The following is a 24996-nucleotide window of genomic DNA, read 5'->3' as shown; positions in this document are numbered from 1 at the left end:
CTACTAAGAACATGATATGTATCGACACATCTGTTTGTACATGCCTATGAGTGTTCTTTTTTTTCTTTTTTTAATTCGTACCTAAATTTGGAAATCCAACTCAAAAATTCCCCAAAACAAACTTAATTGTATACGTTTCCAATAATTTTTTTTATGTAACTGAATTTGAAATTATAAATTAAAATAAAAAATGGGAGATTGGTATGAATTTGGCTGAGTTGGGTTGGGAGTATTTAATCTCCTGCGGCACCTACACGTCTAATATCCTTGACGCATGATGTGATGCTAAATATTAGATATTGATATCAATAATATCAAATATTTAAATCTGCATAATAAGAAAAAAAGTTTGATATCAAAATTATTTCGGTCTAACATTTTGTCTTTTTTCGGAAAATAGAAAAATCATATTTTATTATTTACTTATAGGTGATTTTAAAACCGGAATCAATAACTCAGATTCAAAATATTTTTATTTCTTTTTTCTAATAACACATACAGAAATATATTATTTTTTTTTACAGTTGCAAAAAACCCGGCATGAAAAATGTTGATCCAGATAACTTGCCACAGTCTTTTTAAAAATTCAAGTATATAATATTCCATACATTTTAAAAAATATATAAAATATTTGTAATATTTCAATAAAAAATACATAAATCATAATATTTTCTATTTAATTAAAAAAATCCTAAATCCATGAAATTATTTCCTGGAACCACAAATCTGAAAAATAATTTTTTGGAAAGAGACCCTCTGGATCCGAAATTTTATGGTTTGGGTAGATCTAGAGATAAGTTGAATTTGGGTGCATTTTGTAAATTTTGAATTTTTTTAATATTAATAAAATTCCGGAAAGAAAACCCCTTCGGGCCATTCGGCTGAGAGACAGATCGAAAATTGAGAGGATTAGAGAAAATGAAATAGTATCTTTTCCAATTTCAAGTGAGGAATGGAATTGAATTTTGTGATGAAATAGAGAATAGAATGCGATTTTTTATTCTTGTTAGTTTTTTTGTATAGTAACGGGGAAGTGAGTTTCTCCTCCGTCAATTTTAAAGCCGATTTTCGGTGATTATTTGATAAAATAACAAATCAAAGGTTAGAAGAGTAGTATGTTTGATTTTCTCTTTCAAATGATATCTCACGATGTGGCCATTTTTACTAATACTCTTAAAAAAATATAATTTTAAAAATAACCCTGCATTGGATTTTTTTTTTTAAATGCCCCAACCGCCAGGCTCACGCGCGGCCCAAAACACAAGCAGACCGCCCATCCCACGGGTGGGTCACAGCACTAGCGGACCGCTTGTGGGATGGACAGTCCTCTTTTTTTTTTTTAGGAATCTTAGTATATTGATTTAAATAATTTTGTAAAGAAAAAGTTTTCTTGTTTAGAGTGTATGCCAAAAAATAAAACATTTGATATATTTATGAAGTGATGTCATAACTCTTTATAACTTTGATTTTTTTTGTTAATTTTGATTTTATTTGTCAGTTGGATATCACAAAGGGTTGATTTTCCACTCTTCTTTAAATTTTGTCATTGTTCCAGAATTTTTTAGTGTTGTACTGCATTACTAAGGGTAAATTGAGCTTCTATAAAACACAATACAACAACTGCACAATAGTAAGGCCAAACACTACAATGTAACCAACTAAAATTAAAATTCTTCAAAACGTTAACAAAGCAAATACCTGGTTGAGCTTCTTTGCTAATTGTGGAACCTCTGGTTTGAGTGAAGAGGGAGATTGTACAAATGCAAATCGCAAATGAAAAATCAGATCTGCAATTTGAGAGCAGTGAATTTGATTGATATAGAAAGACAGAAGAGTCTGTTGAATTTGAACTTGCAATAGCGGAGAAATTACCTGTCAAATCCATTGTGGAGAGATCGAAAAACTAATGTCATCATGTTAATAGAAAGTCCTCCCAATTTGAATTTGCATGAAAATTTTCTTCTTTTCAAAGGAGAGATCGAAGAACCAAGAAGAAAAAAAGAGGAAAAAAAAGAGATAGAAAGTCCTCCCAATTTCTATGTATCTTCTTCTCTGTGGCGTCGTCGAGAAGGAAAATAGAAAAAGAAAAAAGAACGCTTCGGGAAGGAAAAAGTAAGAAACACGTGGAGATAGAAAGTCCTCCTAATTTCTATGTATCTTTTCAGGTGGCGGATACGTCTCTAATTAAATTTAGATTTCTACACGCTTGACAACATGAAATAGATGCTTAACATCAAAATAAATATTTTTTTTAGAAATTGACAGTGGCTGTCAGTGATTACATTTAAACAAAAATAAAACAACAAAAAAATTACACTGAATTACATCAAATTACAACCACACATTAGTAGTTCTAAAATCAAAGCTCAAAATAAATGTTAATGGCTGAGATTAAAGTATGATATTGATCAACGGCTCAGATTTATTCAATGGATGGCTTAGATCCTCTCTTGACAGATAGGTGATTGAATGCTAAAAAAACATTCATGTTATTAGTAGTGAGGATTTATTTTACAAATTGGAGGTATACAAATAAGAAACCAAAAATAAAATTGGAAAACATTTCATATTAATGCTTATCCTTTTCATACTTTGATAATTAATTTTATCATATCGTAAATCATCAAAAATGAAGGCCATCTAGCCACTCTAGCGAGAAGTACTGACATACAGTGCATTTTTTTCTTATTTTTGACACGAGTTTTACCAAAATATTTTTATGTGGATTTTTCTCTTCCATTTTTATACTTATCTAAAGACTATAGTTTGATGTGGGTTTTATCAAAATATTTGGTTGATACATAAGTAATAATTCAATACTAGTAGAAATTTAATTTGTCAAAACTTAAAAGAAAAGAAAAAAAAATCATGTATTGGCACCAAATCTGTGAAAGATCTTTTGAGTATGGTAGAAATTAACATAAAACTATGCCTAAATTTATAATAAAAGACACTAGATGCATGTATGTTAGCTTCTGACATGTATCAGTACCATTTGAACTTAACTTAAATAATATTAGCTCCACATTATGCTAATTTATAGTTGTAAATATGAGCAATTTATAGTTCCAGTTGTAAAAAAATGCTAGATCCAGTTTCATCTGAACCTAGCTAATGTTAGCTCTAGTTGTAAAAAATGTTATAAAAAAACGAAGAGTGGAATTACATCGAAAGTCAATATAACTATTAAAGTGTCGAAAGTTTTAAAACGAAGTCAGATATTAGTTATGGAAATACATTATGTGCTTTGGTATGTTATGGAGCAATCAAAAGGTATTTATAGTCATATGAAGTCAGATATTAGTTTACAATGTAGTGTTTATTTGAATTAACTTTTTTTACTATCATTAATGTCAGTTTAACATTTAATTATAATATTATTTTTATTTCATAATTTATCTATTGAATTTGCATTCCACATTTTATTGAATATGAATTATAATCTATTAACAGTGTTTAAGTCATTAGAGCGTTAGCAAAACTCAATAAGGACACAAGAATAGGGTGTTCCTAAGTTCATCAACTCTATTTGTGAACACAATTAGAATAGGGAAATAAGTGATTAATTTTCAATTCTATAAATTCTCTAGTTGCTATTTGAGAATAACTACTATTTAGAAATGACACTTTTGCTATTCAGAATACCTTTGTTATTCAAAATAGCTATAACAACATTAATTTTCTATTTTTTGAAAATGTTGGAACAACTACTATGTTGTTTGTACAATAATCTTTTATGTCTATTTGACTAATTTGCAAAAACATATAATTATTGAATTTTACGATTTCTTCTACTTTGAGATTATGTAGGTTCAAGAAGACTTGGAATTGCAATATATAATACTTGGACTGAAGAAATCATGAAGATATTCGTCAAGAATGTAAATTGTAATATTTAATAAATAGTAAAGCATGTTTGAGGCTGTTTTTACAGAGAAAACGTTATGTAACGTTTGTAAATCGTTATAACGTTTTACTCCTGTCAAAAACATCAAGTAAAAGCTTGATCAAACTCAGAGAAAACATAAAACGTTATAACGTTTTATATAAACGTTATAACGTTTTATATAAACGTTATAACGTTTTAAGGATGTTAAAGGACCACGAAATCCAGCTGTAAAATCCTCTAAAAAATATTATAACGCTTTGCAAAATTGTTGTAACGTTTTAAGGATATTAAGAGACTAAAATTCAGTTGTACAAAAGTCCTAAAAATGTTATAACGTTTTCACAAAACGTTGTAACGTTTTAATTAAAAAAATTGGATTTCAAAAATCTTGTTTTTGATCAAGATGTTACAGAGCAAAACGTTATGTAACGTTTTATAAATGTTGTAACGTTTGTGAGCATTTAAGCTGAGCTGTTAGTCAATTTGAAAACCTAAAAATCGCAAAAGAAAAACGTTGTAACGTTTTAGCACAATTAGCTCATTTCTGAGCTGACTCTATAAATAGGTGATTGGGCTTTCTTCTCAAATCATCTAAGCCGACCCTAATCTTCTAAAAAGAAATTTTCTGAGAGCTTAGCCTACTCCATTGTTGTGAGAGTTTAAAACTTCAAAATCTCTCAACAACCTCAAACATACTTCATTAATCTCAAATTATATTAGGTTAGAGTGATCTATTGAGTGTTTCTCTTGAGTAGCTTGAACTAAGAGACCTTGTTCTCATCTCTTTGAGTTGACCGTTTGACTTCCCGCTTGGTGTGTAAGGGCTCAACGGTTCACAAGTTGTAATCCTTTCATATTGGGTAATAGAAAGGCGCACCACTCAAGGTTGCGAAGCACCGGAGACGTAGGCCTTTGTTTTGCCGAACTCCGTTAAAATTCCGCTTGTCAAATTTATCTAAACTCATATATTTACTTTCAATTGCAATTTAATTTAAGTTTTGTTCAATTAGAGGTGCACTTAGTTTAACATACTATTCTCATCTTCTAAAAAAAATATGTTATTCTCGTTTGTGAAGAGAGAAAATATCATTTGACACCACTTTTGTTATCTCCATATTATTACAATTCGTTTGAGACCCCTCTTAACTATCTTTCCTCTTAATTACCACCACATTATCACTATTATTGCTCAATTAGAACTATTCACTATTCCAAATTTACAATTTAAATAATCTTTTTATTAATTCGAATCAGGCTTCTAAATAGCTAGCTATAGCTACGCTATAGCTTTTCCGGACCATAAACGCTAAGCTATGAGATAAAATTGCGCTAACTCAGCTACGACCGCTATAGCTATAATAGCTGACCGCTATTACCGCTATATGAGACCCGCTATAGCTATCGCTATGCTACATGATTTTTTTTTTGCAATTTATATGGACTTTTGTACTTCTATTCTTATTTCTAATGCTACATGGTCTTCTACGATAAGTATACCAAACCAAACTATATGCTTCTATTTTTATTTGTGATTTATTCTATCATTTTATATCGAGAAATATTCAAATACTAATTATTCATTTTGATTACTCTTTTAATAGTATTCATTTGTAAAATTATTATCGTTCGTTTCAATTGAAAGCTGATTTTGATTATTATTATAATTATAAAATGTTTAAATATGTATATTGACTTCATTTACCTTATAAAATTAATTGCTCTTTGTCTATTATAATATGTAATACTATGAAGTATAAACTATTAAATAATGTTACTTTTTAGATTTTTTTTCATTCTTATTTGCGTAATTGATAAAAAGTATAGACTTAGATTAGTTGTCATTTAGTTGTTACATCAATTCTCTAATATTGATTATGTTGATAATTAGTAGAAATATAGAATATAAAGTTTGAAAATGAAAAATTGCTATTTGTGATAGCTTCCGCTATAGCTACGCTATTCGCAATAGTTTTTTTTTTTGGTCTCCCTGCTATGCCGCTATAATCGCTATTTAGAACCTTGATTCGAATAGTATCATTTACATACTAATTTGAAAATCATTATTATTTTTCTATTCTCATTTATTAGCCTCAATTTCTCTATTCTTATACTAATTCTTGTACATCCAATTCCTTCACTATTCCACTTATCGCCGAACAGGTCGACAGATTACCCAGTTCGGCCGGGAATTCGCATCTGCAGTGACATCTCGAAATTTGAGTTGATCTGGTGAAAATCGCGACCGTTGAAATCCTTAAAGCGCGAATCTCAAAGCAACAATAAAACTATCGTGAGCATTCGGAATAGGCACCGAACAATAAAATAGCGCCGTTCTCCCGCAAAACCCCACCGTGAGGTTCTAAGAAGCGACAGAAAAATAGAGAAAGAGGAAAAGAAAAAAAAAAAAAAAAAAAAGACGCAAACAAAAAAACACCTACGATGAGAATCGAAGAGATTCAATCCACCACAAAGAAGCAACGAATCGCGACTCACACCCATATCAAAGGCCTTGGCCTTGATGTAATTCCTTCTTCTCTTGTCCTCTCAACTAGGGTTTATATTCATGGAGCGAGAAATTCAATGAGTTTAATTCTGTGTTGGTTTTTCGTTACAGGTCAATGGAACCGCGATTCCTATGGCAGCAGGGTTCGTGGGACAGGTGGGGGCACGACAGGCGTCGGGACTGGTTGTGGATATGATAAGGCAGAAGAAAATGGCTGGACGAGCTCTGCTTTTTGCTGGACCGCCTAGTACTGGCAAAACGGCGCTTGCACTTGGTATCGCTCAAGAGCTCGGAAGCAAGGTAACACGCTACTTCTATACTAATTATATGAATGTGAGTTGGTTCTGGTTACCAGGTTGGAATCTTTGGTGCACCGTGCACGTGAAGTGCTTGATAAAATGCTTCACAGAAAAAAATAAAATAAAAAGGGTACTGAAAGTGGGGTTATAAAAATATTCAGTTTTTGTGCTAAGTTGAACTGGACATGCAATTTTCCAAAGTTCGTGCATTGAAAAGAACCAAACTTGATACTGATGCTGTTTTGAGCAGCCTCTATCGACCATATTTCCATAAAAATTCGATGGCTGATGATTAATTCTGATATTATTTTTCTTGTTGTACTTATTAAGGTCCCATTCTGCCCAATGGTTGGATCGGAGGTATACTCAACTGAGGTAAAGAAAACTGAGGTTCTCATGGAACATTTCAGGAGAGCTATTGGATTACGTATTAAGGAAAATAAAGAGGTCTACGAAGGGGAGGTAATTTATCTCTTTTTAGTTTTTCATTCTGTAGCTGACAACTATCCGTTAGGTTAGTGCGATTGATTCTATTGCTTATTGACTAATTTTTGCCCAAATCTTTGGAGTGTTTTTATCACATTAATTATGGATTAAACTGGCACCAATTAAACTGAACTTTAGTGTTGCATTATTCTCATTATTTTGGTTTAGTTTATACGTTGAGGTTGGGGTTATATTTTCACTGGTAAGCACAGAAATAAATAAAATTAAGCAAATTAAACTTAGCTGTTAGTTTAATTTCAATTGACAAGTTTTATTTAGTTGATGGAGAATCTCAGGTTAGTTAGGTCCATTTTGCCCAGCCTTGCTTAATGTTCTTTGGATTTTGTTTGCAAATAAAGCAAAACTTGGATGCTATTAATTGTAAAGAGAAAAGAATTTTCTTTATGTTTCTTTGCAAATGCAGGAAATTATTGACTTTCATTTGTACTTATATTAGAAACCCCTTTTTAGGTTATAATAAATATGAACAAGAATTGTTTCTATATTAGGTGACCGAGCTTTCTCCTGAAGAAGCAGAGAGTACAACAGGTGGTTATGGAAAGAGCATTAGCCATGTGATTATCGGTTTGAAGACTGTTAAAGGTACTAAACAATTGAAGCTGGATCCTACTATTTATGATGCCTTAATCAAGGAAAAGGTAATTTTTTTTTTCTCATTTATTTTAGAGAAAGTTACATGAAGAATCCTTATATTGACCAAGTATTGCCAATAAAAGCCCTCCTTTCCAGTATTTGCAAAATAGCACCCTATTGTTTTGGAAAAAGGAAATGGGTATCTACTGGTGCTGAAGTGTAACAAAAGGTGAGACCATAGGTTCAGAAGCCACAGAGAGCAGTAAGGTAGACTGAGTTCCTAAAAAAGGTTTTCGTGTAATATGTGCCTGGCCTTCTTTCACTTTTCTTTCTATAAAAATAAATTGTAGAATTTGTTGGAGAGATTCTAGATTTTGCTTCAGCACTGTTAGACTATTCGGTCAATTATAGTTGAATTGCATATTGTCAGTTTTAGATGATGTGTTAAGAATAGAAAATATAGTCTGTCGTCCTTCAATCATAAATGTTTTATTGATTAACATTTAGAGAACTTTGTTATTTTATATTAAGTATCATATCTTGTAGTTAATTTAGTTTTCAAAGTATAATATTGGTGTGTTAAAGAAAAACCTAACAGAGAGGATCCTTTTCTGAATATCCTCTACTATGCAGGCTTTTACGATTTATCTACAATATGGATTGCTTTTTTTTTTTCTTTTTTTTGTGTGTGTAAATTTCTCTCTTCATTACCTGTCCACTTTTTCCTTCAATAGCGCTGACCATATTTCTTACGTAAATATATGTATGCCTAGGTTGCCGTAGGTGATGTGATTTATATTGAAGCAAATAGTGGTGCAGTAAAAAGAGTTGGCAGATGTGATGCATTTGCAACTGAGTTTGATCTCGAAGCAGAGGAGTATGTACCAATTCCCAAAGGCGAGGTGCATAAGAAAAAGGAAGTTGTTCAGGTATAAATATTTCTGCAAAAATTACGGAGAAGAAAATAACAAGACTTAATTTTATAACAAGCTAAACATTTTTTTTCTCCTGAAAAGGACGTAACACTGCATGATCTAGATTCGGCGAATGCACGGCCACAAGGAGGCCAGGATATTTTATCACTAATGGGTCAGATGATGAAACCAAGAAAAACTGAAGTCACAGACAAACTACGCCAGGAGATTAATAAGGTTCAATTTATTTATATTCAATCTTAGATTCTAAATATCACTTGTAAGATTTCATCGCTATAACTACAGTATAATTTATTTTAGGTGGTGAATAGATACATTGATGAAGGAGTTGCTGAGCTTGTCCCAGGTGTGCTGTTTATTGATGAGGTATCTTTGTTTCTTTTCACTTTTTGTAATAAAATTCTATAAGTTCCTGTTTTCGTGCGCTTTGTCATTTGAGTCTTCTTTACAGGTTCATATGTTGGATATCGAATGTTTCTCATATCTTAATCGTGCTTTGGAAAGCTCATTAGCCCCAATAGTGATTTTTGCTACCAACCGAGGAATTTGCAATGTTAGGTACTACAATTATATTAACAGCAGTATATTGAAATTAATTATATCTCTCATCGTAATTTTATAATTCTCATGTCTTTTCAGAGGAACTGACATGACAAGTCCACATGGCATACCAGTTGACTTGCTAGACCGGTTAGTAATAATACGAACGGAAACATATGGCCCAACTGAAATGATTCAGGTTAATATCTTTATACTTAAGGTACTATTTTGTAAGATCAATGTATCTTTTATTTTTATTTGAAATATCTTTTTTGGGTAGATACTTGCAATTAGAGCACAAGTTGAAGAGCTTGAGATTGATGAGGAAAGCCTTGCTTATCTGGGAGAAATTGGACAGCGTGCCTCTTTACGGTACTAAAATAATTTAGTTATCTTACTGTTTTAAAATATGAAATTGTATCTATGCTTTTACAGGAACATAATTCTGATCCTCTTACATAATTTTTTTACAGACATTCGATTCAGCTGCTATCACCGGCTAGCATTGTAGCGAAGACTAATGGAAGAGACAAAATCTGCAAGGTATATACTCTCTCAATATTTATCCAAAATATTCCACTGATTGAGGATTTTTGGAAAAAAAAAAATCATTTCCAAATGTTTATTCGTGCATTTTTTAATTGTTTGTAATTAATAGGCTGATATAGAGGAAGTCAGTTCTCTCTATCTGGATGCAAAAACTTCTGCGAAACTACTACAGGAGCAACAAGAGAGATATATTACCTAAATTGCCCTTTACCTGTTTGATGGAAAATGTGGTATTTTACTTGTTGTACAATTTATGGGGCATGCAGGAGCCTGTATTTTTGTAGTATTTAGGTATTCTTTGACAGGTTCTTTTTGGGGTTTAAGATATTTATTATTTAAGTTGGTTGATGGATTAGAGGATGTATTCTCATTGGAGTTTCAAGAAATGCTAATTTATATTCAAATTTCAATTATCTGCTGTTGTTATTTCCAGAACTTTGGAGCTTGTTTACTTTATATTCACTGTTGCTGGTGTTGGATGCTAGGGCTTAAGAAAAATACTTGTGCCTAATTAAACAAAAAAAGATGGAGCTCATGTTGCTTAATTATATCCCGATTCCATAAAAATCACGGGTCATGTTTTCTTTCCTGTTTTTAATTTATAAATGGTAAAAAAAAATTATCCAACTAGACCGACCTGCTCCAAAAAAAAATATATCAAATTTGGATTTTATTTTATTAATTGGCTAAACAGAACTAGTATTAAAATCATTTGAATTTTTCTTTGGCAAGCCAAAGTGTATTTATCTTTTTTTTCAGGACAATTAGCTTATCTCATATTATATGAATCATATGATTACTCGGATCCGAAAGATCTATCAGTATTTGCAGTACCAAAATTCGGATTTAATCCATTTTGATAATGTATAACATATTCGTCAAAATGCTTCAATTCATATACATCTTGTATTGAAAGAGAAAACCCTACCCGTTTTGAGAGTCTCAGAGGTGAGGCAAGGCGATTCCGTCAGTCTGTCCCCCGCGTCCACTCGGATCCCACCCCTCCATTTCAGTTCTCTTCTCTCTTCTAAGAATATGACAGTTTGAACCTTTATAGGCATGTACAGAGCCTATCAATAACTATTCGATGTACAATTAACAAAAAAAACTATTCGATGTTAGTCCCTTTCTCATTTAATGTATAAAAAGACTAAAAAAAGGTTTGAACCGCACATTAGTCATAGGTTTTTAACTTTTTATCCAAAAAAGGTTCATTAAACCGGATTTCTTCGGTTCAACAGCAGAATTGGTCTTCTAAACGAATCAATCTGGACAGATGACCTGGATCGGTTTTTTCCAGTTGAATTGACCAATTCGTTCTAATTCTGATAACACTGATTTGGATATTATGCTTCAATGCCAGTATGTTCTCACACAATTAAATGTTGTTGTGAATGCATGTATTTAACAAATAAATATAGAAATTACCAAACATTTCAAAAGAAAATACTAATGTCATAAATTTCAAAAGTCATGATAAGCTTAAAAAAATTCAACATGACATGTGTCAAATCATAATAAGGGCATTTCTTTTTATTCAATTGTTACTTCAATCCTCACTATTATAATATTTTTGTCACATAAAATTTTAGTGCTGGAACCTCGGAATACTTGTTTTTATGTTTGATGAACTAAAAGCATCGTGCACTTAACAAAATTTGGGTTAATTCTCTGTTAATACATGGTAAAGAGTTGCAAGTAAGACTTGATACTATTTGTCAGCCTGAATTTAGTATATGATTCGGACTTTGCAGAATTTAGTTAAAACTCTGTTATACACGATTATACTTGCTAAGTTAAGGAGTTACGCTTGTTGTATAATGGTAAATGCTTATAAAAATAAAAATAAAAATTCAATGATTCATACTAAAGTTTCGAAGTTTGGACATTTGTCTATTATAATACTTGGACAAATAAGGATCATATACCTACTTAGCATAGATATTTTCCTAAAGAAAATAAAGTACTTGCAAAAAATTAATAGAGTACAGTATTTAAAAAATTGACACTTACAATGCTTAGTTGATGTTAGCATGTAAATCATTATAGGCTTCAATTGAAATTCAAAGATGTATTACAAATGTTACCGTATAATATGTAATCAATTGAAAATTTGCAGTTTTCAAAGTTCTAATTGTCCCTGATAAAAAAAATGATAATAATCGAAAGTACATTAAAATCTACTATTAGATTGCTTCAAGAACACCAGCAAAAATTGAAACAAGCAGACCAAGAAAATCATTATCTGCCACTTGAACACCTTTCCAGAGAATAGTCAAATTTCCCTTTATATCAGCTAGCAACTGGTACAGGCGTACAGCAGGTTAAATTAGAATCCATGTTCCCAAATTTATAGCAAAATGTTCTAAACAATATTATCTCATCATGTAAGCAGAGCATTGATGCATGTATCTAGTATCATTCTGAATCAGGCATCACGTCTTCACGTAAAAACATTAGATTAAGTCAACTAAAATGCAATAGTTGTCAGAAGAAATAGCTCAAAATCTTGTATTTCAAGACATCAAATCATACCAACTTTTGCATGTCCCTAGATAAATGATTTCTTAATGAATGTATTAAACCTATGTATGATAAGTCTGTGCATGTTCAGGCCGATGCGTGAACTCATAATCCAAATGCACAAAGGCCCTTTCGATCTCTGGCAAGAGCTCGAGCTTCTCTTGGAGTGCCTCGCCTATGTCGTGGGCCTCACTAAGTTGCATCTCTGACGGGAGCACAATGTCAACCTCCACGAAGTAGTGGGACCCAAAGGTGTAGGCACGCACCGTGTCTATATGTCGGACTGCCTTGTGGTGATTCCAGCACAGGTATGTCAGTTTTTGGAGAAATTCGGGAGATGCGGATTGGCCCACCAGAGAGTTCACATTTTCTAGTACTGTCATTGACCAGGTACGAATCGTGTATATAGCCAGCTGTCCAAATGGTAATAAAAAGTTCAGAATTTAAGACATACAACAAACATGACAGCATACTGATAAATATTTCAAGGTTTTAGGAGACTTTGGTAGTAACCTGGTAAACACTCCCTGATAAAAAGAAGGAATATATACGACGTATATTTGTTTCTTTAAAAGCGAACATAATAGTTTCAAACAAAGAGAACACACTTGATGAACATAGAACAAAATAAAACTGAAACGAAATGCCTTGGTGCACAGTGGAATACTTTTCCCAAGGACAAAAGATACTCTTTGACAAATAAAAAAGCTCTAGAAGAATCAAATATGCATGAAAGAAAGTACTAGCTAGATCTAAATATTTCTATTTACTATTGCATTGTGACATTTTATAAGAAATGAAGAATAAGGAGTACTTACAATAATGGCTCCAACTGGGTCAATCCAGCCTATGACATATTTTGCAAGAAGCGCTGCAACTAAGCCAATAACATTTGTGATCACATCAAAGAAGTGGTCTTGTGCATATGCCTTCACAATCTCATTTGTGAAAGAACGGCAGTACAGCATGAGTGCAAGCTTGACAAGTGTCACTGACAGCATTATACCAATCACCCATTTCTCTTGCTCTCTTGTCAGACTGAACTCATCATCCTATATAAAATTTTACAAGGTTCATGAAATGTGAGATGATTGCAATTAATTTTCCAAAGAGAAACTTTTTGAAGTAATTATGAAGTGTCTTACATCAGATATGAGTAAGCGGACAGATTCTAGGATAATTTGAAGACCTAGAGTTGCCATGACAGAGGCAAAAACAAGAATCCCCTGAGAATACAAAATAAGTGAGCACATAAGGTACTTATATTTTATATTAAAAACTTTATTAAGTTGTTGGTGCATTCTACTTTCTGAAGAGACGTGTTTTTCACTTGGTTTGATAATAAGCATTTTCAATGTAAGAAAGGAAAAAAAAACAGAATTGAAAATAAATGAAATATTTCATAGGCAAGACTGACCAAGGGTTGCATTCGCTTTTTGCCAATTGGATAACGGTATGGGTTGGGAGTCTGCATAGAGAAGGCAGTGAACCACAATATGAAACCCGATAAAAGATCAAGCAAAGAATCCAAAGTGGAGGCTATAATGGCTAGTGAACCGCTCCTAACTGATGCATACACCTTAGCAGAGAATAATGCCATATTCGCAATGTTTGATAGGCGTATGGCTAAAGTTTCACTTCTGGCTACCTTGTCGCGCTCCTCCTATAAGAGAAAAGAGTTATAATTTGTTGTTGGTGTAGAAATAAGGCTGAAAATGCACTTGATATATCACTGCATTTAATATTATTTGGCGTCTAAAACTAATGATAGAGTAAGTGGAAGAGTGCATATAGCTCATACGGCTTACAGCGACACTAGAATTGGTGTTCAAGCAAATATGTCTTTAACGGATAGCAACATTAAAGGTATATTTGACCAAATTAACATTATTAAACAGAGTTTAGGGGCAATTGCCTCCTCTATGGTTTTATCACATAGAATGAGTACACTTGTTGAATTGTTATAGGTAATTAAATCCATGAGAATTGGTCCCCCAATGAAATAGTTACGTTTTTATTTTTGAGTTTTTGCCATTTGCACACTATCTTTAGAGTTTGCTATTGCTTCATAGATATCAAAATTAAATTTGAGTGATTGTTACTAGGGCCCTTTATTAACACTCCCCCTTATGACCACATGCATTTAATGTTCGATTTGCCTATGTAGATAAGTGAAAGGTCAACAGCAAATCTTAAATGGCTAAAATAATTCATTGCACATGGAGCAGGTCAAGTGCATGGGAAATTTGGTTAGAATCTCTTTGGTTTCTGGGTTCTCATCAGAAACACAAAATTACGAAATAATTCTGCCAATATTATAATCAATCAAAGTATTAACAAATGAAACAAACCTTGGACATGCCAGGAAGGAAACCGCGCTCGGCCAAGGTATCCATTTCATTAAATCCATCTAGCATCTCAACCTGTTGCTGATAATACTCAGCCACAACATCATCACTTCCTGTCGCTGTAATCAAATTGTAAATTAAGCATTATACTAACCAGAGGTCTGAAGAACTAAGATAAGTTGTTGTATTTGGTCAAAACCCTACAGACCATTGGAAAAGACTTCAATTTATAATAAGCCAATTAAGGCTAGCATCTACATTTTGAAAAAAAAAAAATCATTAGTCAGCAAAAATTTACCCATGCCTATTTCCTTGCTTTGCAACAGTCCATTAAAAGTTGAGAGACGCCCTCATGAAAAAATCACCTCACAGCAAAGTTTTCATTCGAATTCAAAAATTCAACACTAAATGAGGAAATTGTACACAAAAAGGGAGAAAATAGCCTCTATGAGACAAAGCACGTGACATTTTTTCATGCTACTAGAGAATATTGACGTCAGTCGGTCAAAACTTGATAAAAACAACAGAGAATCAAAGAAAGGAATGTTATATTGAGGACAAAAGCAGAGAGAGAGACCTAGCACTCCAAGGCAGTCATGGAGGCCACGTGGCGGCTTCTCCTGCACATCCGACGGTCGGAGCCTGTCGAAATTGAGCCTCCAGTTGAGCTCTCTCTCGCCGGACTCCACCAGGAGAAGCTCTTGCTCTTCTCCGTCATTCGTCGGCTCCGCCATTTCTTCAATCAGAGCTAGTTCGATCTGATTTAAGGAACAAAACACCAAACAGGGAAACTGAATGAAGGTGGCTTCTGCCTACTTGCTGGGAACTGCAAAGGTTTTTCCTTCAAACACCCATTTTAGATTTTTAGTGGCGAAGAAAATAGATTTAATGAAATGAAATGGGAAGAGTGGGCTGTCCGATGGCCACCGGATAACTTCTGTGTGTTTGATGGGTTCTCTCACCGTCAGATTTGTTTTAGAATTCGTGTGTACGGATTTTAAAACAGACGCAAAATTGCGGACACGAATCCTAAAACAAATCCGACAGTAAAGAGAACCCATCAAACACAAAAGTGGTCCGATGGGCATCGGACGCCCCCCCTCTCCCAATGAAATGAGATACCTTTCTTTAGTCATTTTAATCCAAAATTCATTATAATCGGCTCCACAATACAGTAGTAAACAGATAAGCTCATAAGCCTCTAAGGTAACAGAATATTTCTGTTTAGATCTAAACCGTCCGATCGGTAATAAATATTCGTGCGAATTTTGATCGAACGTTTGGGATCTAAAAATAAATATTCTGTTATCTCAGAGCCATAGAATTCGAAAGATACAAGCATCTTGATTCCTATCGGATATCCCGATCGTCATATGAGAGACCGCTCATTTATCCGTACCTTAGATGGATCCAGAACCATACACGAGAAATCAGCGTACCTTGGTTTGGGACCTGGCAAAAACCACAATATTTCTAATCTCTTATTTTAGAACAATAAAAAACATAATAAGGTTATTGTTATTAGCAAAAATTATTCCAGAATAAAGGTTGGATTTGTAATATTTTGTATTTTTCTGAATATGAACATTATAGGAAGCTACCTGTGCTTTAAATAGAGGCCAAACCATGTGTCATTGGCATCGGTGTAAATTGTACTGTATGCTCCAAGCCCATTATAGAAGACCATTTTATTCCGAGCAAAATGGAAATCCCTGCAACGAATCTCGATCGGCCCCACCTGTCATAGAGAACTTATTACATTCGAGGCAATAAAGAAGTCCAGGGCTACAAGGAACAATAATTTGAGCTGCAGCCTACAAACGTGCTTTTGACAACAGGGCTGCATGTTTTTCACGAGTCCGCATCGTCTGCATTAACTCAAAAGAGCATCTTTTGAGTTAATACATACCAGCCGTCCGATTGTTAACGGAGTCCATCCTGTCGTCGCCTATAACATAGGAGTCTTTAATATTGGTGCGGATTTAATTCGCAGGAATCTTAAATCTGATCGGACGGTCTAGATGCATTAACTCAAAAAGATTCTTTTTTGAGTTAACGTAGAGGATACGAATTCGTTTTTCACGGGCCTACACGTGCCAGGAGTCAAGATGCTCGTGCTACCTAGCACGAGACGAAAATATTCTGGTTCGCTATCCCAGCAGCAATCTATGTTGCGGGTTTGAATGGATTTAAATAAGATAAGATTATTATGGGCCATGAATAAAAAGATTTATTTTTTATTTTCATTTCATTTTAGAATGATTAAAAACAAGAAGAAGAAGAACAGATTGATCATGCTTATATTACAAACTTTACATTTGATGTGTTATGTTATTTTGCATTGTCTGTATCATAGTGATAAATGAATTATTTGGATTCGGTTCGGCGAGATCAAAAATTCGTGATTCGGGAATAGTTCGGATATAATTCGGAAATAATTCGGAATTATTCGGATCAGAGATCTCAATTTTGCAAGAGAGCAAAAAGAAATTTGTTCTAAGAAAAATTCGAAAAAAAATCGTGAATAATTTTTAAATTTGAGAAAAATTCGTAAAATTTGTGAATTATTCGGGTTTAATTCAGTGTTCGGTTCGACATCACTAAAAAAACGAATTATTCGGATTTAATTCGTAAATAATTTGTGAATCTTGTGACTATGATCTGTATCATGTTCATAATTTTAAAACATGAGAAAATTTTATTATGGTTTATGTACCATTTTTCAGTTGCAAAACCGTCAAAAGCTAATGACGTTATCGCTACCAAGAAATTCTTTTATTCATAGAATAATCAGGAACATCGTTTTTCTAAATTTACCATCGTCACAATGAATCATTACGGTCCACAAAGGATGAGTCACAAGATTAAAAGAAATAAAAGCAAGATTTTCATCTTCAAAGTATAACTTCATTAAAATAGTCGAGGCTGCGCACACACTATTTATGGGCTGACAAATATCATATACTGATATACACAGTAGAACTAGGTGACCTAAGATTTATCATATTGATTTTAAATGATAAATTTAAACTATTAAAATCCGACTATCTTCTGTGTAATATATTTATATGAAAAAAAAATTTGAATTAATTTAGTATAAGAGTCGAATAGTCAAAATTATAAGGTTTATAAATTCATTTTAATGAATTCATTTTTTAACGTTCTTTTACTACTTCAATCTATACAGAATTAATTCGAAAATTTAAATCTTTTACATATATACGCATTAGTTGTAAGACAGATGGATTTTAACGGTTCGGATTCTTCATTTAAAGTCAATCTCATAAATTTTATAATGTAGTTCACAAAAAGACTTAGTGAACTTAAAAACACCCTAGTTTTACTCGATATATAACACTGTAAATTAAGCAACAGTGTCACGGTACGTGTCGTCGCGACATGACCACACGTGACATAACTATTCGCATGACGTGACCATCTACTACCATTTTGTTCATGTCACGTGAAAAAAAAAAATAATAATCACATCATATCACGTCACATCACATAACCAAATCATGTTTGTCACATATTTCACCTGACGTGGACAACACTTTCCATTATCAATATGTTGAGAACTTGTTAAACAGCGTCAGCCTGCTACGACCCGAATTTACATTCGAGCGAGTCCATTCGTCTATTTTGGACGCATGTTACTAAATCCTGGTTATTACACGCATTAACAAACAGGATAAAGACGAGTTCTTTTTAAAGAAATTTTTTAAAAAAATATATTGGAAAAGAGATTGAATGTGTTTTTTCTTTGAAAAATAAATAAAATTGATTTATTGATTCGGTCCTATCCGAATTTTTTATGGCACCAAGTAGTTTTCGAATCAAATCGGTCCGAGTAGTCTCTGATTTTTTATGACACTAAAGTTGTGCATGTGTGACAAGCACTGGGACCAAATTACTAGTTCAGTTTCAATAGTTTTCGAATGTAGTAGCTGCTGGTGCGGTTACTGTGAAAAACTGAAAATCAATAGAACCTAACCATTAATTCAATTACAACTTTGATCTCCTTGAGACCAAACTAATATTTTGGTTCCATAATTTTTTTGGAATAAAAAAAACAATCAATATGTTTTCAGATTATTTGATTTTCTATTTTCTAAAAAATCAATTGTCGAGACTCCCTCAAGCCCATTTTTCCGAGCCCCTCTCTCTGTTTTTTTTTTCTTTTCTTTTGTGCCACTTTTCAGGCATACAACTTCAACATTGAACAATGTCATTTCTCAGTAAAAAGATGCTATCAGTTACTTGAATAACTTCGTGTTACACAGAAGGATGAAAAACCACATATTCATCATTGGTCACAACTGTTCTATATATACACGGTAAAAATCTTATGCCGTGGCCTTCAATTAATCTAATCACTGCTCACCATGTTCAATTTTTTTTTTTTTTTGGTATCAAGCATAAAAGGCGTCAGATTTAGCCAGAGATGCACCGACAAAATGAATTTAAAATACAAGAGGAAAATATAATTTTCATTATCTTTTTTGCTTGGTCAATAGGGACCAGATCGTCTATTTAAGCCCCTGGTGAAAAATGGGTGCCGAAGTGCCTCTCTTGCTTTCATCCGCTCATTTGGGTCGTACCGTAAAAGACCCTGTAGTAGATCTATTAGATCTCCAGCAGAATGATCGACATGCTGCATTACTAGATTCTGCAAAAGAATAACATTAATAGTAATACTAATGTAGTACTAGTAATTATAATCAATAAATAAAAAAGGGAGCTCTTAACTTTTAAATAAAAATAGAAGTACTGCAGTAAATAGAGCGTGCTTCAGAAGAGGATACGTAAAGGGAGGGGAGGGGAGGGGAGGGGAGGGGTGACATAACCTGACCGACTCTTATTTACTTGCTCCAGAACACTAAATTGAGAGGGAGGGGAGGTGACAAACTATTATATTTTTGTAACTTTTAAATCGGGTGTAGAGCAGGTAAACTTTGTATGCTTCCCCTCTCCTCCCTTTACATACCCCTGTCTGGAGCAAGGCTAAAGAGGCCTAAGAATGAGCACGCCTGAAATCATGCATAGTGGAAATGCATACAACTTTAAAAAGAGGTATGGCTATTTTATATTCAAAAAAAGTATATTGGTTCAAAAATGGTACACATGCAAGCACAAGGCAATGTTTAGGAGGAACATGAAGAGGATTATTATGAACAAAAAGTTGACAAGACTCTTTTTGAGGGTTACACTGAACATTTCTGTGCACTTGTGTCAGATATAATGATAACAACAAGGGGGAATTTCATGTATACCCCTCAAAAACATTGAAATTATGCATTTCCCCCTCTAAAATTCATAATATCATTTTTACCCTTCTAAATTTCAGAAACTCACAAATTTACCCAATTTACTGACTTGTCTATTAAAACTCATTTTAAATTTATAAAGTACCTATTTTATCCTTTACTACAAAAATAAAAGTATGTAGTCTGTATGAGAAAAATGTTCCGTCTTCTAATTCCGAGGACAAATGATTCATTATTTTACTTGTGACGCATACAGTGGCATTTAAAATGAGTTATAATAGAAAATTCAATAAATTGGGTAAATTTGTGAGTTTTTGAATTTAGAAGGGTAAATATGATATTATGAATTTCAGAAGGGGGAATACATAATTTTGAGGTTTTTGAGGGGCATGTATGAAATCACCCTGCTCCTCTCTCCCTTAACAAGGATAGTAATCATAGAAACAATAATAACCTGGAGGCGAGGCAGCTTTAAAACAGCACGCACGCTTTCTCTAGAAGTGGCCCCTTCTGGCCAATCTAGCCTTAGCCCCCTCCTGAAATATTTCTCTGACTTCCGGCTGAGAAAATGAAAACATATTAGATTTGCAGGGCTTAAAATATCGGAACAAGATACTAGTGAAGGATAGTGACATGTAAAGGGTTCTCACTCAGCTCTAACAGCCATGTGCTTTGGAAGTGGACCCAGAACCTTCTCCATCATTGCTAGGTGCTCCAAGTTTTCGTGTGTCTGAAACAATGCTTCACCCTATTTTATACATATTTAAAAAAGAAAAATAAACCAAATAAGAAGAAACACAGCAGCAGCAACAGCAACAAAGACCTCAGGAAATTGTCATAAACAAATTTACCGAACAGAGCTCGACTAGTATACAACCAATACTCCACATATCACAGGGGTAGTTCCAGCCAAGCCCTAAAAATTGAGAACCAAAGAAGTATCGGAATCAATTCTTCAAACTTGTTTATTACACAAATGGTAATGGATGTAAGAACACAGAAAAATATTTACCAAGAATTACTTCAGGCGCACGGTAGTGACGTGTCGATACTATATAACTGTGATCCTGGTGCTCGAAAGTGGTGCTCCCAAAATCTATGAGTTTTATAGCACTGTATTTTGGGAGGCTCTTGAAAAAGGCTCCATCCTTTATTGATTTTGAGAAAAACATTTTAAATGAAAAGGTTACAATCAATACAAATTTATAGTAAACACATCAGTGCTTAGGAAAGGAAGAGTTGTACCTTATAATCTGGGATCTTGATGGCGTCTGATGAAATAAGAAGAATATTCTCCGGCTTGAGATCGGTGTGAATAAGACGCAAATCATGCATAACTATATCATATACCAGCCAAGTTAATTTATTGATAAAACTAACTTTCTTTGTTATACATTTATTGAGAAGTTAATCAAGTTGGTGAAAAAAAACAAATAACAATCTTACTTTGGTATATACATTATAGAGTTTTTCACCTGTCTATTCTGGCATTTTTAGTGAACCAGAGTTCAGATATTCCTAATCCAAGAGAATTTACAAAACTATGGTTGTTGTAAAGGCTACCACAGAGAGATAGAGTTGTTGCAGCATGCAATCAGAAACCCATGTATACTGATTATATACTTTTGGACCAGGCGTATTTACGTGTCTTTATATACAAGCAAAGATAGACAAGAAAAAGAGAAGTAAACTCATGATAATCATACTCTACAACAACAACAACCAAGCCTTTAGTCCCAAACAAGTTGGGGACTAGGTTTAAAACCAGTATTTACTTACATGCCACCGACTCCAAGATTTGTCGGGCAAATTCACGGACCAGGTCTATAGGAAAAGATCTGTAGCTGTTTCTGCGCAAGAAGTCATACAAGCTTGGACCAAGCCTCTCGAAAACCTATTATATGACAAATAAACAGCAGATTGTTAGAATAATAAAAGTTGGATAATGAGAAAATTTAAATCAGTGCATAATATATAGTTTTCCAATTTATAAGTACACATGTACTTACAATACATATATGATTACGATAGTCAAACCAAGTCCGAATTTGCACACAGCTGCAGGGACAAAGCGAATTTGTACAAAAGCCCATCAAAAAGAAAAGATATTCATAAATTACAGGTAAAGTGGAGATAGGTTTCATACCGGGATCCAGTTATGTCATGTCTGGAAAGTTTCTGTAACACATCAATTTCAATCATGGCAGCCTCACGATACTTTTGAAGTGAGCGCACAATTTTTATAGCCACTGTTTCTTGATTACCTAGGTCCCAGCATTCCAACACTTGACCAAATGTCCCTGTTAAATAAGAAGTTACAAACAGATGTAAAGTATAGAGGAAATCACTGTTAAATAATAAGTGCTTTAATGTTTTTATGTCAACAAATTTGTAAGGGCTAAGGAAAGACAAACCTTCCTTGAGTTACATCATTAAATTATAAGGATGAATTAAAGAAAATTCAAGATCATGAGAGAAAAAAGAATTAGACAAAAACTCAAGGCTGTTTTGCAATGTACTAGAGATGATTCGTGGAAGATAATAATTAGAATGCTAACCTTCACCCATCTTGGAAAGTATCCTATCTGAAAAGTTAACAAGCAAAATCATTAGCAATAAGACTAATTCTAGAATGAAAAGAGCATGCAAATAACATACATCCATTTCAGGACTAGAAATATAGAGAACTATACATCTAGGTGTGAGATTGTCTCCAACAGCAAAAACGTAGTGACCATCCTTGTCATCCGGTCGCCATGGCGGTGATAAATTCTTGGGAGGCCCACTGTAATAAACTGTATTTATAAATGGGTTCGGATTTTGTATATAGTTACCACTCACATACTCTTGTCCACAGTAGAACATTGGAATTGTCTGCAAGAAACACCATTCACGTAAACATATTAGAAATACATTTCGCCATCAAAACCCCCTTGGTATAGGCCAGTTCCAGTACTTGCAAGAAATTGGCCCAATTATGTGTATTTACAGTATTTCCAGTGTAACTAATTACCAGAACACTTCTCTCCTCATGGAACTTCAAAAGTTCATGCACGATGAAATCCAAGAAATGTTTAGAACATTGTGATTTCCAATGAAAAATGCAAGTGTTCCCAAAATGTCAACAGTAGATACTATGCCACTTAAAAGACCAGCTATAAAACGGTAAGTACTCCAATCATTCTTTGATGGAAATAAATCAAACAACTCAAAGAGAACAAAAAGAAGTTTCTCAGATTTATGTTGCATATCATGAGCCAAGGGAAACCAATAAACCTCTATCTTTTAAAATGGGAAAGGTTTAGCTATTTGATTGTTATACTGCAGTTAAGAAGATGAGAAAATAAATCACTAAGACTAAAGTCTCCTATTCTTCTCTTAAAAAGGCTACTGGGAGAAAATGAAATAAATAATACTAAACTATTTGTTAATCTTATGAATACGCCTGCGCTAGGTAAAATAAAAATTTCATAATTTTAAGGCTTATATGTGGACCAACTATATTCCTAGTTTTAATATGTAGATCTAGATCTAACTTTACAAGCAAACAACAAAAAATGTTAAAGCAATAACTAGAAAGGGAAAAACGGATTTAATTTACAGACTTTTGGCACGAAGATTGGAGCCAATCACAAACAGTAATTACAATCTGACAAAAAAAAAAATATATCTTACACTAAAAAAAGAAAAGATCTATTCTTAGACCAAAGTGAGAAGAGCTAAGAAAAACCCCTCAAGTACAATTTTTGACTAATTACAGCTATAGCTACAAATCAAACAAAAAAGATAATTAAGCTTAATAAAAGTGAACCTTAGGTATCGTCGTCGTCGGAGGCAACGGAGCCTGCACATCCCAGGCTAGCCGGGGCCGCTTACGTGGCCGCTTGTCGACCGTCGGATGAGGGTACTCGGCTACCCACTGAGTCTCCATCGCTTATTCTTAGATCTAAACTTGAATTGCAAAAGTCCTAACTAAATTACCATTCCCAAGGTGTAAAATCAATAGCAACTTACAGATCTACTAAATATTGAGATGGAACTTGATATTTCGGAGTCGATTTCTTGGAATATCGAGTTGAAATTTGGGATTGAGAAATGATCGAAGATTCGAAGAGGAGCAGGAGAGAGGGGAAAGGGGGGAGAGAGAAATTACAACTCTTTGTATTCAAATTTTTCGGTGCTCCTAGAGTATCGGTGTACGCCAAACTTCAGTCATTTACATGTGGGTCCCATAGGTACCGTGTTTTCAGTAATACCGTGGGTAGTCGCTTTAGGTGGTTAAACAATTTTTTTGAGGAGGTGGTGGTTAAACAATTACAGAAACAAGTGTGTTCATCGGTTCGGTTCGGTTAATTAGGCAAACTAAAGTTATAATTCGGTTTTAAAAATAGAACTGAGCCGAATTGGTTTAGCATTGCAACTGAATCGAACTGAACCAAAGTTTTACTTCGGTTTGTTGGGGTTTTTTGGTTCAAACCAAAATATATTATTTTTTTTATTTAAAGCAAATGATTTATAATAAACAGAATTATATTAAGAAATAAACCGAATTTAAAGCAATTAATTAAGAAATAAACAGGGACGGTCCGGATCGAATTCATAATATATAAAAATTCGGTCGATTTGGTTATTTCGGTTTTGAAAATTTTCAAATCGAACCAAAGTTATAATTCAGTTTTAAAAAAAAAACGAAGTGAACCATTAAACCAAAAAAACCGAATTGTTTGATCCAAACTAATTCGGTTCAGTTCAAAACCGACTAAACCGGACCCAATGAACACTCCTATATACATCTAAGATTGAAATACTGTATATGTTTTTTTTTTTTTTTTTTTTTTGAGGAAGGGTTTTCGTGTTTATTTGGAACTAAATTTAGAAAGTTCGTGTACATGAAGAATTACAGAAGCAAAATTCTTAATTACGATAGTCTCTGTTTCTCTATAAGAATCTATGCACAACTAATGAACTCGTATCCTCTGCATTAACTCAAAAGGGAATCTTTTGAGTTAATAAATTATGACCATCTAATATGCTTTAAGATTCAGGTAGACTAGAGCCGCACT

The 24996-nt window shown here is 33.5% G+C and overlaps 3 protein-coding genes across 10 annotated transcripts; 1 reads left to right on the top strand and 2 right to left on the bottom strand.

Moving 5' to 3' along the window:
- Positions 1-6203: 6203 nt before the first annotated feature.
- LOC144573828 (ruvB-like protein 1) lies at positions 6204-10196 on the top strand. 5 transcript variants are annotated; one of them, XM_078323586.1, is made up of 13 exons: positions 6206-6409; positions 6504-6692; positions 7022-7153; positions 7687-7836; positions 8405-8446; positions 8545-8700; positions 8788-8922; positions 9007-9072; positions 9158-9264; positions 9346-9445; positions 9527-9618; positions 9720-9789; positions 9905-10196. In XM_078323586.1, the coding sequence occupies exons 1-13, from the start codon at positions 6329-6331 to the stop codon at positions 9992-9994; spliced, it is 1410 nt and encodes a 469-aa protein (XP_078179712.1). In that variant the 5' UTR covers positions 6206-6328; the 3' UTR covers positions 9995-10196. The 5 variants fall into 5 exon arrangements, 4 of the variants coding, with proteins under 4 accessions (XP_078179720.1, XP_078179712.1, XP_078179738.1 ...); XM_078323603.1 differs by having other exon boundaries at positions 6282-6409; positions 6532-6692; XM_078323594.1 differs by lacking the exon at positions 8405-8446 and having other exon boundaries at positions 6204-6409.
- A 2044-nt stretch (positions 10197-12240) lies between these two features.
- MTP11 (Cation efflux family protein) lies at positions 12241-15563 on the bottom strand. Of its 3 annotated transcripts, none has more exons than XM_078323666.1 (6): positions 15244-15563; positions 14670-14785; positions 13736-13981; positions 13464-13544; positions 13137-13370; positions 12241-12731 (listed from the first exon to the last, which is right to left on the bottom strand). In XM_078323666.1, the coding sequence occupies exons 1-6, from the start codon at positions 15398-15400 to the stop codon at positions 12381-12383; spliced, it is 1185 nt and encodes a 394-aa protein (XP_078179792.1). In that variant the 5' UTR covers positions 15401-15563; the 3' UTR covers positions 12241-12380. The 3 variants fall into 3 exon arrangements, with proteins under 3 accessions (XP_078179792.1, XP_078179804.1, XP_078179800.1); XM_078323678.1 differs by lacking the exon at positions 15244-15563 and adding an exon at positions 15090-15188; XM_078323674.1 differs by lacking the exon at positions 15244-15563 and adding an exon at positions 14965-15088.
- A 3391-nt stretch (positions 15564-18954) lies between these two features.
- Positions 18955-24100, bottom strand: LOC144573871 (serine/threonine-protein kinase AFC1-like). Of its 2 annotated transcripts, none has more exons than XM_078323648.1 (12): positions 23745-24100; positions 22627-22807; positions 22492-22518; positions 22080-22233; positions 21943-21991; positions 21713-21827; positions 21179-21270; positions 20946-21081; positions 20785-20849; positions 20584-20681; positions 20388-20493; positions 18955-19335 (listed from the first exon to the last, which is right to left on the bottom strand). In XM_078323648.1, exons 1-12 carry the CDS (start codon positions 23862-23864, stop codon positions 19177-19179), a joined length of 1302 nt encoding a protein of 433 aa, XP_078179774.1. In that variant the 5' UTR covers positions 23865-24100; the 3' UTR covers positions 18955-19176. The 2 variants fall into 2 exon arrangements, with proteins under 2 accessions (XP_078179774.1, XP_078179781.1); XM_078323655.1 differs by lacking the exon at positions 18955-19335 and adding an exon at positions 19477-19545.
- Between the last annotated feature and the right edge of the window lie 896 nt (positions 24101-24996).

Source organism: Carex rostrata, chromosome 2 (genome assembly GCF_964058835.1).
Source record: "Carex rostrata chromosome 2, lpCarRost1.2, whole genome shotgun sequence".
In the NCBI taxonomy this organism is placed as follows: Eukaryota; Viridiplantae; Streptophyta; class Magnoliopsida; order Poales; family Cyperaceae; genus Carex; species Carex rostrata.
This window is presented reverse-complemented; position numbering and strand designations above follow the sequence as displayed.